This window comes from Ahaetulla prasina, chromosome 1 (assembly GCF_028640845.1).
Source record: "Ahaetulla prasina isolate Xishuangbanna chromosome 1, ASM2864084v1, whole genome shotgun sequence".
Lineage (NCBI taxonomy): Eukaryota > Metazoa > Chordata > Lepidosauria > Squamata > Colubridae > Ahaetulla > Ahaetulla prasina.
The window spans coordinates 119,722,197-119,739,069 of NC_080539.1; the positions used below are offsets into that span (position 1 = coordinate 119,722,197).

General features: G+C 36.7%; 1 protein-coding gene across 3 annotated transcripts in view; it reads left to right on the plus strand.

The window, feature by feature from the left end:
• The window catches only part of ATG5 (autophagy related 5), a 41,271-nt gene extending 24,398 nt beyond the window's left edge, over positions 1–16,873 (plus strand). For all 3 annotated transcript variants that reach the window (XM_058174495.1, XM_058174503.1, XM_058174486.1), the window contains exons 7-8: positions 8,069–8,186; positions 15,094–16,873. In XM_058174495.1, the coding sequence (XP_058030478.1) occupies positions 8,069–8,186; positions 15,094–15,230 (255 nt within the window). In that variant the 3' untranslated portion in view covers positions 15,231–16,873. The remainder of the gene's footprint in view (positions 1–8,068; positions 8,187–15,093) is intronic.

Consider the following 16,873-nt stretch of genomic DNA (forward strand, 5'->3'; position numbering starts at 1 on the left):
GCCTGTTTCAGTTTCATCTTCAGCACAGCCTGATTAGAACAAGTAGCTGATTATCAGTTGGATCAGCCTCCTGTCTATCAGCTATTTCAGGCTGCAGGGATTGCCATTGCCTATTGCCGCCTTCGTGCGCACCATTTTCGGCATCCACATTCCATTTTTGGCCTCTGCGTGCCCTGTTTTCGGCTTCCAGATCTGCCCATTCTGATCCCCGCTGCCCAGAATGGGCAAAATGTGGGGCATGCGGAGGGCGAAAATGGGGCGCACAGAGGCGGCAATAGGCAATTGCAATCCCTGCAACCTGAAACAGCTGATCTTTGGGAGGCTGATCCAACCGACAATCAGCTGCTTATGCTAATCAGAGTGTGTTGAAACTGAAACGGGCTGTTTGCTGTAAGGAGGCAAATTGCTGGGAGGCAGAGGCAGATTTTTTCCCCTTGTGCTAATCAGGCTGTGCTGAAAATGAAACAGGCTGTTTATCATTTGCTGCAAAGAGGCAAATTGCTGGGAGGCAGAGGCAGATTTTTTTCCCCTTGTTTTCCTCCTCAAAAAAGGTAGGTGCGTCTTATAGTCTGGAGCGTCTTATACTCTGAAAAATATGATATATGCCATCGTAATCTAGAGTAAATGTAATTCTGGGGTCATTTTTAAAGACCAGACCTATCCAAAGCTCATTGGACCACAATTTTAGCCCAAAATTTCCATTGCTAAACAAAACAATTAAGTGAATTTTGCCCCATTTTCAACTTTTCTTGCCACAATTGCTAAAGTGAATCGCTGCAGTTGTTAAGTTAGTAATACTGTTGGTAAGTGAATCTGCCTCCCCACCCCATTGACTTTGCTCGTCAGAGGTCACAGAAAGTGATCACATGACCCTAGGACACTGCAACTGTCCTAAATACATGCCAGTGGCAGGCATCAGATTTTGATCGTGTTACCAATCAGGAATGCTGCAACAGTTGTGCTGTATGGAAAATGGTAATAAGCCATTTGTTTCAGTGCCTTTGTAACTTCAAACAGTCACTAAGTGAATGGTTGTAAGTTGAGAACTTACAGTCTGAACAGTTGAGAACTTATAGGCTTTCAGGCCTGGATATGGGTATGGGTATGGGTATGGATATGGGATTGAGGTGGCATCAGATTTCTCTTGCTGATCTATGTCAGGACCTGAATTGGGGTAGTGCAGCTCTCCTTGTCCTCAGCAATTTTTGATATTATTGCACATGACATCTAACAGAATTCTCTGATGAATTGGGGACTGAGGCAGTGATTTACAGTAGTTCCACTCCTTCCTTTGTCACCGTTTCATTCTGTTTTAGTCAGGGAAGAGAGGTTAACCTAGTACTCCCTCACTTACAAGAATCATTCCTTGGTCCTCTTTGCTTTTTAAGCTATACGAAACCTCCTGGAAGGTCATTCAACAGTATACTGATTATATTTAACTGCATGTCTCTATCCTGGTTTGTGGGAGAAATGCTATTGGTATTGCATGGAAGCTGGGAGGGTCTGGATGGCAGAGAACAGACTCAAAAGAGAACTCAAGCAAAGCAGTTGTATATGTGAGTAGTATAGGGCAGGGGTCTCCAGCCTTGGCAACTTTTAAGTTGCTACGGTTGGAGACCCCTGCTATAGGAGACGAGATGCTGTTGCTAAGTCCTCTTGCATTATGTAAGCATGAAGTAGGCAATATTCAGGCAGGAGCTGTAAGCCCAGAAGAATCCCCAATCATGAACCTGTTTCTGCATGTATAATAATGCCTGTTGACTAGGAATAACAGTGGTACCAGAAAAGAACTCCAGTGTAACAGGTAACAGTAACAGAGTTGGAAGGGACTTGGAGGTCATCTAGTCCAACCCCCTGCTCATGCAGGAGACCTAGGGATTCGAACTGCCGATCTTTCTGATCAACAAGCTCAGCATCTTAGCCACTGAGCCACCAAAGAAACTGGTCAGGCAGGGAGGGCATGCTGCGAATCTCATCAGTTAAAGAATTTTGACTGGTGGGATCTAGGAACAGAGCCTTCTCTACTGTTACTCCCACCCTCATCTCACCCCCAAAGGTGAGGCAAGCCCCCACTCTGGTAGTCTTAAGACCTGTCTCTGCCAGTTACCGTGGAATCTGGGAATGTTTATGCAACCCTAAGGATAGCTGGTGGCTTGAGGGCACGCCCTTCGCCTTAATCTCTTAGCCTTGTTAATTTTTTTAACTTTGATTTCTCTGTTTTAACTTGTAAATTTCAAACTTGTTTTTAATTTTGTTTTGGGAGTACTTTTAGTCATGTTTCTGCATTATTTTATTTTGTTATTTGTGAATCACCCAGAATCACTTAGGTGATTGTGTGGGTTTATTCTTGATTCAGGAAAGTAACTGCCAAAGCGTCAGTATCATATTTTAGGTAGCTATATTTAAAATTTGAAATGTAAAATTTATAAAGGTACATTAGGTAAGACAAGCGGACAGATAATGTCTTCTATAATTGTTTTGAACCTTAGTTTACACCATCAACATCCAATACATTTGTTTGGCATGGGACAAATTTCCCAAGAAGTCAAGTTGGGTTGAAAAATATAACAGCAAGGTTATACAATTGTGTTTAGCGCTCTTTGTCATCAATGCAAAAGTAATTATTAATGAGAAATACATTTTAAAAGATACTTGCCCATTTCTGGGCAAAACATTTTTCCTGGCATTGTTTAAATCACAAAGCTTCTTTTATTCAGTTTGTTTTAAAAACAGACCTTCCAGGAGTAGTCTTTCCAGAAAATCATTTTCCTTATAATCATTACCCTGTCACTTTGTCTAGAAGTTTCATTGCTTCCACTTCCTCATATAGTCATGGAAATTAATCTGTTTGCTTATTTGGCTTCCCCTCCATCCTGATTGTAAATTTCACTATTTTTTTTTTAATTTACATTTATATCCCGCCCTTCTCCGAAGACTCGGGGCGGCTTACAGTGTATAAGGCAATAGTCTCTTCTATTTGTATATTTATACAAAGTCAACTTATTGGGGCCGGGATAGCTCAGGCAGTAGAGAAGCCTGTTATTAGAACACAGAGCCTGCAATTACTGCAGGTTCGAGCCCGGCCCAAGGTTGACTCAGCCTTCCACCCTTTATAAGGTAGGTAAAATGAGGACCCAGATTGTTGGGGGGGCAATAAGTTGACTAAAAAAAATATACAAATAGAATGAGACTATTGCCTTATACATTGTAAGACGCCCTGAGTCTTCGGAGAAGGGCGGGATATAAATGTAAAACAAAACAAAAAACAAACTTATTGCCCCCCCAACAATCTGGGTCCTCATTTTACCTACCTTATAAAGGATGGAAGGCTGAGTCAACCTTGGGCCGGGCTTGAACCTGCAGTAATTGCAGGCTATTGTGTTCTAATAACAGGCTCCTTACAGCCTGAGCTATTCCGGCCCTTAAATATATATAAAGATATTGGTAGCTGGTAGACTGGGTTTCTATCCTTTCTTCCTTTTTTTTTTATTTAGTCAAACGGCTTGTTACTATCTATCAGAAATTTGAGAATGCAAAACATACTCTGCTTGTAAACGTTATAATTCATATTAAAGTTTATTTATTTATTTCCCTAAAGTGAAATTAAATGGTATAATTGAGACTCGATTATTTTATTGTTTGGAATATAGCAAATCAAGGATATAATTTGATAAAAAAAAATTAACAGAAACAGAAAAGGCAGAAGAAAAGCACAGTTATTCACATTTGTTGAAAAATGCAAGTGAATATGGTAATGTTCATGAGAGACTTTGGGTTTAAAAAAATAACCGGAGAAAGAAATAAAAGCAATGCAGGGTAACCCTTGACATACAACCACTAGTTTAGTGACGGTTCAAAGTTACAATGGCAGTGAAAAAGTGACTTATAATCGTTTTTTATACTTACAACCATTGCAGCATCCCCATGGTCACATGTTCAAAATTTGGACGCTTAGCAACTGGCATGTATTTTTGGCAGTTGTAGTGTCCTTGGGTCGTGGGATCTCATCTTTTGTGACCTTCTGACAAGCAAAGTCAATGGGAAAGCCAGATTCACTTAACAATCATGTTGCTAACTTAACAACTGCAGTGCTCCACTTAACAACTATGACAAGAAAGGTGATCAAATGGGGCAAAACTCATTGAACAAACTCTCTTGTTACCAATGGAAATTTTGGTCTGAATTGTGACCGTACGTCGAGGACTACCTGTACTGTGTGATCAGTGTTGTGATGAGGAATAAAAGTAAGATTGTGATCTGAAAGAAAGGCTTTGCAACACCGTAGCATAAATGAAGCATCTCTCTTCCAATCGTTAAAGCGCTCCATGGCATTGGGCCGGGTTACTTACGGGACCGCCTACTGCTACCGAATACCTCTCACCGACCCGTGCGCTCTCACAGAGAGGGTCTCCTCAGGGTGCCGTCAGCGCGGCAATGTCGTCTGGCGACACCCAGGGGAAGGGCCTTCTCTGTGGGGGCCCCCACCCTCTGGAATGAACTACCCCCCGGACTTCGTCAGCTTTCGGACCTCCGGACCTTCCGCCGCGGGCTTAAAACATATTTATTTAACTGTGCAGGACTGAGCTAGACTTTAAATTATCGGTTTTAAATTGGGTTTTATTCTATATTTTTAATTCTAAATTAACGGGCTTTTTAGAATAAGTTTTTTAATTGTTTTTTATATTGTATTTATGTGTTTTTAAATGCCTGTACACCGCCCTGAGTCCTTCGGGAGATAGGGCGGTATATAAATTTGATTAAATAAAAAATAATAATAATAAAGGAGCTATGTTTTTTTCCAAGGGATTGTTTTGAAAGCTGTTCCCTGTTGTCCCCACATTTAGACACAGGCACATCTATTTCAGGCTTTTCTCAATACCACAAACATATTAATATATATTGAGAAAGGTCTCTTCCACATGCCCTACTGGACAGTTTAGCTCCTGTTGACAATTTGAACAAGCTTTTTCTAAAATCAAGCTTCTTTCAAGAAGACATGAAATGTTAAAGACATTTTTCCTGACATGGTTTAATGCAGGGGTCTCTAACCTTGGTCCCTTTAAGACTTGCGGACTTCAACTCCCAGAGTCCCTCAGCCAGCAAAGCCAGCAAAGCAAAGCTGGCTGAGGAACTCTGGGAGTTGAAGTCCGCAAGTCTTAAAGGGACCAAGGTTGGAGACCCTTGGTTTAAGAGACAGACTTTCCAGGAATAGTCTTTCCAGGAATTCCTTTTCCTTAAAATCATCACACTGTCACTTTCTCTTGAGGTTTCATTGCTTCTACTTCCTCAGCTAAGCTAAGTAAAGGAAAATGTTTGACAATCAATCTAGTGCCTAATGATTATTGGAGGGGAAATGTCCCAAAATTTAGAAAAATGATGAGAATCTGGGAAACGACAGGTTGGTCAGTCTTTCGTTGATATCTGTGAAGGGACTAGAACTTTTCATAATGCAAGAGATCTGTAAGCATTTTGAAAAGATGCAATAATAAGAACCATCAAGAATAGCCTGTAAATACATCTTAATACATCTTTAACCTTAATATACAGTATCAGGTTAAATAGTATTACATAGACCTGTTGTTTAGGGAATTGATAGTTACTCATTTGAAAAGCTTGGAATCAAATTTAAACCAAAGTTCAGCAGTGTTAAAATGTTGCTATTGGATATTTTATTTATTTAGAAGCAATACGATAGTGTATATAATCTGATATTTTGGCAAACTGAGGAAGTAATGTAGGGACTTTAAAGATCTTCAGTTTTTGTATGGCTAAAAAATTGACATGTGGAAATCATAAGGGGTATTGTGTGGGTTTAACATTTAAGGCAATTTGCTGTGGTTTAAATATAATTAGGAAATCCATTTTATGTAGATGTAAAGACTAGTAAGTCTGTTGGCTTTCATTTCTTAAGAATTGCAATTTGTGGTTTATTTTTTTTATGTTATGATTACATCCTGTATAAATTGTTTGGCTTATACATATTGCTTAAAAGCCAGTTAGCCAGTGTTCTTAGGAAGAAGACAGTATTTAGTCAGCTTACCTATGGAAGAAGTTACTATGTAGTGATACATGTTACTTTGAAATAACATTAGGATTTTTTAAAATCTGCTGTATGTGACTGAAGTCTGAGCTTTACCTCTTTAATACTAGCTTTCAGAATAGATCAGGGCTCTTTTAAGGAGGCTTCAAAATGAAACAAACTTGATTAAAATTCAAATAAAACTCAATTCCCAGATTAAATTTGTGAAACTATTTTTATTTGATATTCCAACTTTCCATTTTCAGAACTCTTTAGGTTGTACGGGTCAAAAATAATACATATGTGATTCCTAAAATAATTATCAAGCACCTCAAAATATGTGGGCAAGTCCCCTAACTCCTTAGAGTAAAAGAGTAAAGTTACAGTTGCAACTACAAGGTAGGCTTTCCATTGGGGATGTGTGTCAGCTAAGAGTCAGTTCAATTTTTTTATAGGATTTGAAGAGCTGAATTGATATAGATCATTACTTTTTCACAATAATCTAATCTTTGAACCACTGCAGTATTACCTAGTGCAATTTGATAAATCAGTTTATTGCATATTTGTATTTAGATAGTTTCACAGTGTTGCCTTTCAATCAAAACTTCAAACAGTTGTTTTCGTTTCTTCGTTTTGTCAGATCACCTTAGGGCAAGGGTGTCAAACTCAACGCCTGTGGGCTGGATCCGGCCGGCGGAGTGCTTAGATCTGGCCTGTGGTGCCACCCTGGGAATAGCCAAGGACTGGTCCATGGTGCCTCTGCCAGCAAAAATGGAGTTCGTGGAGGGCTGCATGCAGCCCTCCCGGGCTCTGTTTTCCCTGGCAGAAGACTGCAGGAAGATCCCCTCAGGTGCCCCCTGACACAAATGATGTCAAGATGGCCACACCCACCCCGACCATGCCCATCCGATCCCTGAGCTCAAACACAACTCTGATGTGGCCCTCAATGAAATTGAGTTTGATGCCCCTGCCTTAGTGTCTTTTATGTCACTGATCAGATGTACCCATATTGTATATATGGTCCCTTAGGTCAACAGCTTTCAAACATAGTCTCTTGTGGGGAGGGTTTTTGTTGTTGTCGTTTCCTTAGTCCCTTGTGGCTACTTGAGAGCTCAGAATTCAGTCTGAAATATCCCACTATAAATAATCAGGTCTTATATCACTTAATGGCTTTAAAAGTTAAAAGAGCCCCTTGAAATTGCATTAAAAAAAATGATGTATCATGAATCAATCAGCAGTATAGATACTATATTGTATAATTATCAAAAATTTCAGAATGCTCTTCAAATATATTTTTATATCTAGTTTGTTGATTTTTAACTAAGACATGGGTAACTGTTGCCAAACTCAATATTTTGTGATATTTTGTGATATTTTGTTACTAGATTATTTCAGGACCAGAATTAAGTTAATGTTGGAAAATATCTTAAAATTCACGTCTTCTGTATCTCTGTTCCCCATCCTCCTTTCCAACTGTTAAATGAAAAATATTTCATGTTTAAAATGTCCACCTGATCTACAAACAGTTATTGGCAAAGTGTGATTTATGTTGATATTGCAGATTTATGCTGTGGTTTAACATGTTTAGATCGTACAGAATTTTCATGAGGTTGAGATTTTGAGGTGTTTTCTAATCTGTCATGGCACTTTTATTACACAATTGTGCCACATTTTTATTTAAAAAAATATTTCAAATAAAAAGAAAGCATTATTTTTTAAAAAAACATGGCGGTGGCGCAGTGCTTCGAATGCAGTTTTGCACACTAATTCTGCTGACTGCCAGCAGTTTGATTCATACTGGCTCATGATTAACTCAGCCTTCCATCCTTCCGAGGTTATTAAAATGAGGTCCCAGATTGTTGGGGGCAATATGCTGACACTGTAAAAACCGCTTAGAGAAGCAGAGTGCTGCAAAAATACTGTGAAGCGCTATATAAGTAGTCTTAAGTGCTATTGCTCTGTGCTATGTGAAATGTTTTATTTTACCACTCATGCTCCTGTGGAATAATTATGTATAACTATATACTAATGTTAACACTTTATTGCTAGATAACACCAGAACGACCTTTTATACAGAAGCTATTTCGTCCTGTTGCTGTAGATGGACAGCTACATACACTGGGTGATCTCCTAAGAGAAGTTTGTCCTGCTGCAATTAATTCTGAAGGTATTCTGTTAAAAGATGTATTGGAATATGTTTTTCTTGCTTTTGGGGGGGTGTTTAACCATCTCTTGGAGAGTTGTAGTGTTAATCTTAAATTTGAAATGAAGCTGAAGCATAGAGGTAGTTCTTGACTTATGTTCCCATGCTTAGCAATAAAGTTACAATAGACTTCCAAAAGCTACGTACAACCTAGTTTTGAAATTCTGATCTCACTCTTTCCCCCAGTGGTCATGACACCATATTTTGAGTGCTTAGCAACTGGTCTACATTTATAACTGTTTGAAGTGTTCCACAATCATGTGACCATGATTTATGATATTTCTTCCAGAAACTGGCCTTTACATGTCATTTCCAGTAAAAACCGCCTCACAGTGAACAGTGGGTTTGCTTAATGACCATGTTTTGTTTGCGTAATGATCTTGGTGTTTGCTTAATGCCTGCCACAGAAATGGTCATAAAATTGAGTCCAGTCACATGGTGACTTGCATTATGACTGGCACAACTGCTAACTCTAATTTCCAAGCTCAATATGGTCATAACTCAAGGACTACCTGTATGAAAAATAGATGACAAATAACAGAAGCAACAGAATCTGATTTTGGATTTTTAATTGGGGCAAGGGTAGGGCTTTGCCGAGCTTATATAGTCTTTGCTCCTTTTCTGTGTTTGGCAAGTTCAGAATAAATTGTTTTTTTAGTTTGCAGTTTTTGAAAACTAAGAGAAGAGAAGGCAAATCAGCTTCAGGAAAATGTCCAGCAATAACAACTCAACATTTTCGAGTTGAGAATGCATTATTTACATTATGTTACATTACTTTGTCTGGAATCAATTGATTCAAACTATTTCACATTTATGTTCAATCATTTCTTGAGTGGACCTTAGGTTTAGAGAGCTTCGGCCATTGTAGATATGGGTATGGGGAGAAGAATGTTTCATTCCTTTCCCTTTGTACCCTTGTAAATCTCTTCCTAAAGTTTCAGGGACATTTGGAATGGTATGCATATGTGTTGGATGATTACAGGAGGAATAAAGAGCAATATCATCAATGAATAGAATCATCTATGAATAGAAAGAACCTAAGACCCAAACATTTTTCTTGAAAACGCATTGAATAATTTTCAGATTAATACCTTATAATACAATTCAGAATTTATCACACCATCTACAAGCTCTTACGCATACTTTTTTTATCCCTGATTTAAGGATTAATGTGATGAGTCTAACTTTGCTATTACCTGAATTTTATTTTTTTCTTTGCTTTTTATTAATGTATGGAAGCACAACCAAGAAGAAAGGCCAGAAATGAAACAGAAAAGAGATTTACAAGATATACAAAGTGAATAAGGATTTTGGAAATAGCACTCAATTAGTGTGTGTACAAAGGCAGTTTATATAATTTAGCACTTTAAAATTATTAAAATCAAATAAATATTTGGTAATCAGTGAAGGCAGCCAATATCATCATCAATCAGAACAAATGCACAATAGAAATTTCTATCTAATCTGAGGAAGTTTCATTATTATACAAGTCAGGCAAAATCTAGTATTTTAAAAAAAAGTTACATTAGGAGAGACTCAAATTTTGGTTGTGTTACAAGTCTGTATGCAGAATTATAATCCATAAATGTTTTCCAGATAATATGAATTAAATTAATTCAGTATCCAACTTGTTTTTTTTAATTATTCTTAACACTGATGTGTGCTCACATTGCTTAGTCTGCCATTATTTTGAGTATATGCATTGGTTTTTTTATATGATAGAATTTGCTAGGATACTTTTATTTAAGTTACATATTCCTTCCTTAAAAGTTAACAAACTTTAGTCGACAACTACAGCGCTATACTCTGCAGATACCATTAAGTCGTTCTATACTCCAGCCAGCAAAGCTGGCTGAGGAACTCTGGGAGTTGAAGTCCACAAGTCTTAAAGGGACCAGGGTTGGAGACCCCTGGACTAGAAGACCTCCAAGGTCCCTTCCAACTCTGTTATTCTGTTAGCATGGATTTTAATATGTGGAGACAGATTTTCATTGTTATACTTTCTGAGGTGTCCAACAAGATCAACAAGAACTCAAGGGTTCCTCCTAATGTTTTTGCTGGTGAAAGCATTGCCTATAATTATGCCATACTGCTGACATTTGCAGAACTCTGAAACAGAGTACTGATTATAAGGCCAAATTCTTTTTTCTTATGACCTGTAAAGAGGATGGGGGTTTGGTCATGTTGCACTTGCTAGAGGGCTTATGGAACACTTCCTGTGAATTGCTTGGATAGTAAACAGAAAAAAATCCCTTGCCACAGGCTGTCATGACTTAAAGTAATTACGGTGAGCTTTTCCTGTGGTTTCTCTGCTCATAAGCCAAAATCCTTAGCTGAAATGAAATGAAAGCAAAGAATTCTTTACTTCCAGTATTGCTGCCACTTCTCTTTCGCTTTATATTCTGAACCTAACTCTTTGTATCCACTTTTATTCAACAATTATTATGTTTTAAAGTAATGATTAGTATCCATCCAAAATTAGTTGAAACTTGATATCATTTGCTGTGATTTGTGTGGAAGCCTGGCTGGAGGTATTTGAATTTGTATTATTTGTATGAATAATATTTCTGCTTATTAGAATAGAATAGAATAGAATTTTTTATTGGCCAAGTGTGATTGGATACACAAGGAATTTGTCTTGGTGCATATGCTCTCAGTGTACATAAAAGAAAAGATACGTTCATCAAGGTACAACATTTATCTTATTTTATCATTTTATTTTATTTTATTATTTATTTATTTATTTATTTAATCATTGGATAAAAGCTATCAAGGCTTGTATGCACATTTTTACTGCTACATCACATCGTGTATTCTTCAGATTTGGATCTCATTCCCTCCTCCACAAGTTGCTTAAGATTAATTGCTGTTTTAAAGCTAGCATTTGATTTAGTCTGGCTGTGGCCATAGCCAGACTCAGTTAGCCCTCTGTGACTTGACCCCACTGACTGTGTTACCAACATGGCTGTGTCTGACATCTTTTCGAATTTTAGCCCCTTTAAGTCAGGGGGGCTCTTCAGGGAGTGGATTCGACTAGGCAAATTTTTACTGGTTGAACAAACTTATGAAAATATCTAAATGGGTCTTCGCCTAGCCTCCCCCCAACATTTACATTTCACTATGCATTCCTTTTATTTATGTGAGCTTGTTGAATTATCTAAACTAATATAGAATATCTAGTAAAGTTAAGAATTTATGCTTCAAGACTTAGTTCAAATATTAGTTAATACCACTAACAAACTAGTGTCTTTAATGCATTGTTAAAAATCTTAATCAGTATTGTTGCTCTTATTGTAAGTGAATATTTGGAAAACAATGAGCTGTTGTTTAGTTAACGAAAGTAAGACATTTCTAATACAATAGCATAAAATGACTTTATTGTATGATGTAGTAGGATTCTGCTTTTATATTTTGTTACAGGACATAAAAATGTGTTGAGGAAAAGATAACTTGATTTGACAAATTATTGCCATTTGAATGAACGCACCGTTTCCCTCAGCATGTTTTTCAGCTAGGAGAACATTTGAGAGTGGCTAAACCTTTTAGTTTGGTGTAAACTATGGTTGTGTGGTTTAAGATGGAGTAATGTTGAATATGCTTTTCCAACATTTATTCAGGGCAAAGTTATTTCCCTCCTCTAATTCAGTTTAACAACTAAAATACACAAATTTAATAGCATGGCCCTGTTTAGTACAGCAATTAAGAGATGCCAAAAAAGAAAGTATCTTTTAAAATAATAGCATACTAAAATAAAGCTTAATGGCTTTTTAGTTAAACATCATTAAATCAGGCCAAATTCTTCACAAACGCTGATTATCTGGACATATCCACAGAGATAATTTGTGACATTTCTGAGAATTTTCAGGAATCTCCTTGATTACATCTATTCACTTTATATTGCCTTGCCCCTTCTGTTTCTCTTAGTCTTTCCAGACATAGTCATTTTTTTCTTTGTCAATTGTTTACTTGCTGCATATACCCTTACCCTAAATCTAACTCTTATAATTTCCTGGTCATCACTTCATGGGAGCAGTCTTTATCCAGCCTAAATCAGTTCATGGAATTTTTAACAACCAACTCAAGATCTATAACTTGAGGGTACCTATCTTATTTCTCTTGCTCTTCGTTAGTGTCAGCTTTTGCAAGCATATGTTACCACAAGAAAACAATGGATTTTGACTCTTCTGATCTTCGTTACAGTAAAAATATTCTTATCTCCATGATCTTGTCTAAGTTGGTCATTGCCTTTCTCCTATATTAATCTCCTGTTTACTGTACTTTAGTGCATTGCCCATCTTCATGTATTGTTGAGCCCAAGAAAATAAAATTATCTCTTAATTTTTGCTTCATTGCTGTTAACTGTGAATTCACTAAGCTTGGTGATTGGCATTGTCTTAGTTTTCTTAATATTAACCCAGATTTTTCAGTTTCCATTTTTTACTTCCATAATGTGCTCTTCCAAGTTTTCTTTAGAAGCGGTATCATTTGCTTATTTTTAATTGTTGGTATTTTTACCTCCTATTTTGTCCATTATTCTGATATTTTATTTGCTAGGCAAGTTAAACAAATATGATGAAAATGCACACTTCTCTCACTCTCATTTCTTACTGTGAACTATTCTGTTCCTCCAAATTCTATTCTTATAGAAGCTTCTTATTCATCTAAAATTTCCTTGGAAGAATAATCCTGCTCTCTAGTGTATTGATTACTCTTAATTTGTGTGTTCTGGCATGATCTATACAAAAGCTTTGCCATATTTAATAAATCAAAGATAAATTTATCTTGTCCTCACTGTTACTATCTTTCATTACATATCAGATCTTGTATGTCTCTGTCTTCACTGAGATCTGCACTTAGTATTTTTCTCCGTAAGTTTTCAAAAGTATATAACAAGTGGAGCCAGGAATATCTCCTTTTTAAAGGAATTTTACAAATAAAGCAAAGTAGTGTTGAAGTAATTGTTCTGGAAAAGCCCAAGCAGATTTGTGGGTTATAAATAGGCTCTTAGCTATCTTCTTACCAATTGACTTTGATATTTTGAAGAACAAGAAGTGTTAACCTTTAAATGTCTAAACTCTTTTCACAAGGTTTTAGAAAATCATCTAAAATAATGGGGACACTCTTGTTTGCTGGTCTCATATTAATAATATCAAGTTTTTAGTAGCTATTTCTGTCACACTGAAGTGTTTAATACAATTCACTTCAAACTTTTGAATCTATATCTAATCTTTCCCAGAATTTTAGAACTTTCTCCTCTTAAGGGCCTCTCTTTGATGTAAGATGCTCATCTAAATTGTTCCAATAAATGAAATCCATCTTGAAACTCCTGAATTGTGAAGGTTCCTCTTGGAAAAACTGTCTCCAGTTATAATCTTGAAACTATATGCATTATTTACTCAGGAGTATCTCTACAATATATATGTAAGTGTACAGATTACTCATAGTCTCTTTACAGCTTCATCCCAATTAACAAAGGCACTTTCCTCCCCTCCACATATCATTCTGAAAACATAAAAAAAAAACAACCTAGAAAGCATAGTTGAGCAAATCTCATTTTCAGAAGACCTCAAATATTGTAGTAAAAGTCCCTTGCAGCTTTCATATGGAGATTTGGTAGGTTTCATTTGGCACAAATAAAATTAAGCCTATATATTTCTTCTGGATTTCATTGAGGGCCACATCAGGGCTGTGGTTGATCTTCGGGGGGGGGCAGGTTGGGTGTGGCCAACTGGGTGGGCATGGCCAGCTTGATGCCACTCATTGGATATAACTATCTGGGTAGGCATGGCCATCTTGCTCCCTAAACTGCTGGTATGTTTCCTCTTTGCATTGGGTAGACTGGGCTGAAGCCACTCTGGCCGATGTTTCCTCTTCGCATTGGGTAGACCAGGCCGAAGCAATGCAGACTGGCCCCTTACATTTTCCAGGAGGGCCCTGTGGGCTGGATCTGACCACATCCGGCTCGCGGACCTTGAGTTTGACACCCCTGTTCTAGATTTACATTTAGACATGTTCATTCATTCAACCACCTTAAAACAATATTTAAAAGTGAAAGGATTTTTTTTAGTAGCAGTGTAAAGATACTTAGCAGATTGTATTTAGTTGAAATATGACAGGGTCATTTTCTCAAAGAAGCAACTTAGCCTGCAAATATCATATGTTTCATTTGGTTTCTTTCTAATGCTAATCAATGTGGGCAATTTGATTTGGATTTTCTGTAATAAAATTTAAACCAAAATTAAATTGGCCAACCTTGGTGTCTATCCAAGCCAAAGCTCTTTTCATAATCTCTGAACCTTGTCTTGATATACCCCTGTATTATTTGTGCATATTTCATTTTTATGACATCTATAAGATTGGACATGTTTTAGTTGTATTTTATAGTAGATCCACTGAAATCTTGAAGAACTGCTCCAAATGATTTCATTCAGTCTGCTCTAAGCATGTTTAGCCTGGATCCAGTTAATTATTACACAATTATGCAACTACTTTGTCCTTTTGTAAATTACTGCCACTCAAATTTATTTAAAATCTTTGCATTTAATAAACCTTTTGAAGCCCTGTTCTTGAAACTATTGTTTTTCATTTCAATGTGCACAATGAGAGAAAGGCTGGTGTATTAAAATTACAGTGGTTAAAAAAAAATAGCAGCAGCTTCTTGATAATGTTATGAAGCTTCATTTACTAGAACTTTCCATGTGTTTTTACAGATTCATATGAATAGTAAGATAATAATCAGTAGCAATAAACCAAGGATTCTGTAGAATTTCACTATGAAACTCGATATCATATACTTAAGATATAGTTGTTCCTTTTTAATTCTGACAAATGCTAGCTTAGCAGTTTCTCTTTCCCTTTCTCTGTGAATTAGATGGTGAAAAGAAGACTCAAGTGATGATTCATGGAATAGAACCAATGTTGGAGACACCGATACAATGGCTAAGTGAACATATGAGTTATCCGGATAACTTTCTACACATCAGTGTTATTCCATTATCTGCAGATTGAAGTGTCATCCTGTTTGTCTGACGATCAGCCATTGTTTGGGACAGCAAAATGTACAGCTAAATTCAATCAAGCTTGGTGAGATTGACCTGACCAAAAAACTTTGCTCCTGCAAGCTGAACAGGAAGAAAGATCCTTCATGTGATAACAGCAGTTGAGCTGGCCAATTTTTGCATTAGCCCTTTTTTTCCAATGTCATCATTAACTTTGAATGTGGCGCATGAAGGCTACTGCAAATCTTCTATTTTTCTAATGGTAAATATGAAGTGAAGAGCATGAGGAATAAGTGGAAATATGCACCACTTTGTTTCTTATTAATCAATAAAAGAGGGTGTTTTCCAAAGTTATAATGACTTACCTTTAAAATAAAATCTGATTTATTCTAGAAAATTAGATAAGTATCCTGTAAAAATCAATGTGTAGTATCCCTTTAGAAAAAGATGGCATGCTAATGTCCTTTTCCTGGGATTTCATACACAAAGTTTCTTTCCAATTTTATACTTGGCAACTGCATTTTTAAACAGCCACATGTTTTGTATTGCCCAAATTACATTAGTGATCCTAAACACATTACTAGCATCATAATCGTACTGGCATTATTATGCCTTCGTTCAAAATAATACTGGAACATTTCTTGCATAATTTACGTGTACTGTGAAATTGAATATGCTCAGAGAAAAGCATGCTGCAAGATGGTTGGATAACTGGGTTGTCTATCAGCAGAATAGCACCACAGGGGGGAGGTTTTTTCTTTTTACCCAGCAGTTTCCTATATAATCCACTACCTGCTCTGGCAAGTCAAAGAACAAGGTTTAGTGAAAGCAGGATGAATATAGGATGGGGAGCCCTGTTATATGGCCAGGTGTCCAGTCATATGGCACTGAGTGGAGTCCCAAAGTACTGGTCAATATAAACTTTTTTTTAAAAATGAGAAATATATTGGTTTCAGTGAAGGAGGGTGTCATAATGCAGCAAAAAAGTTTGATATTCCTTTTAAATATATTGTAAGAAGATTTTGGAAGTTTCAAGGGTTGGATTTTTTTCGACTCCCAAAGAAGTAATGGGTAGACGACACTGAACACATCTCAAGTATGCTGAAGCCCCAGTAAGAGTCAAATGGAGGAATCCTTCTGCTTCCAACAAGACCTTCTGCCAGCATAGGACAACTTTAGCACATTTGTTCTGAGCATTTAATGTAAAGCAAGGCGGATAGATCAAATATTATCACAGATACATTTAAAAAGCCTTCCAAGATCAAAGTTGTTCCTAATTTTTGATACCAGAAAAGGCCATTTTTAAATTATGTCTTGTGTTTCTGGTCCTAGTAGAGTTTGGAATTTATTTATAATCTGTGATTTAAAATTATATTTGGAAGTATTAGAGATGTCTTCACATTTGTTCCAGAACTTTTCAAAAGAAGTTGAAAGTCTTGCTACTAGAGACATGCTTTGATTATAATGAAGACTTACCAACAGTAGGAATTGCCTCCTTTATTCCAGTAGTAAATAAGAGAAGTAATGTTTGGGAATATGAATGTATACTGAATTTTTACCTAACTGCCTTGTATTATCTTCTAAATAAGATTTTTTTCATGACCACTATAAATATAGAAGGTTTTCTTGAAATAAAGTTTGCCATTCTCAGAA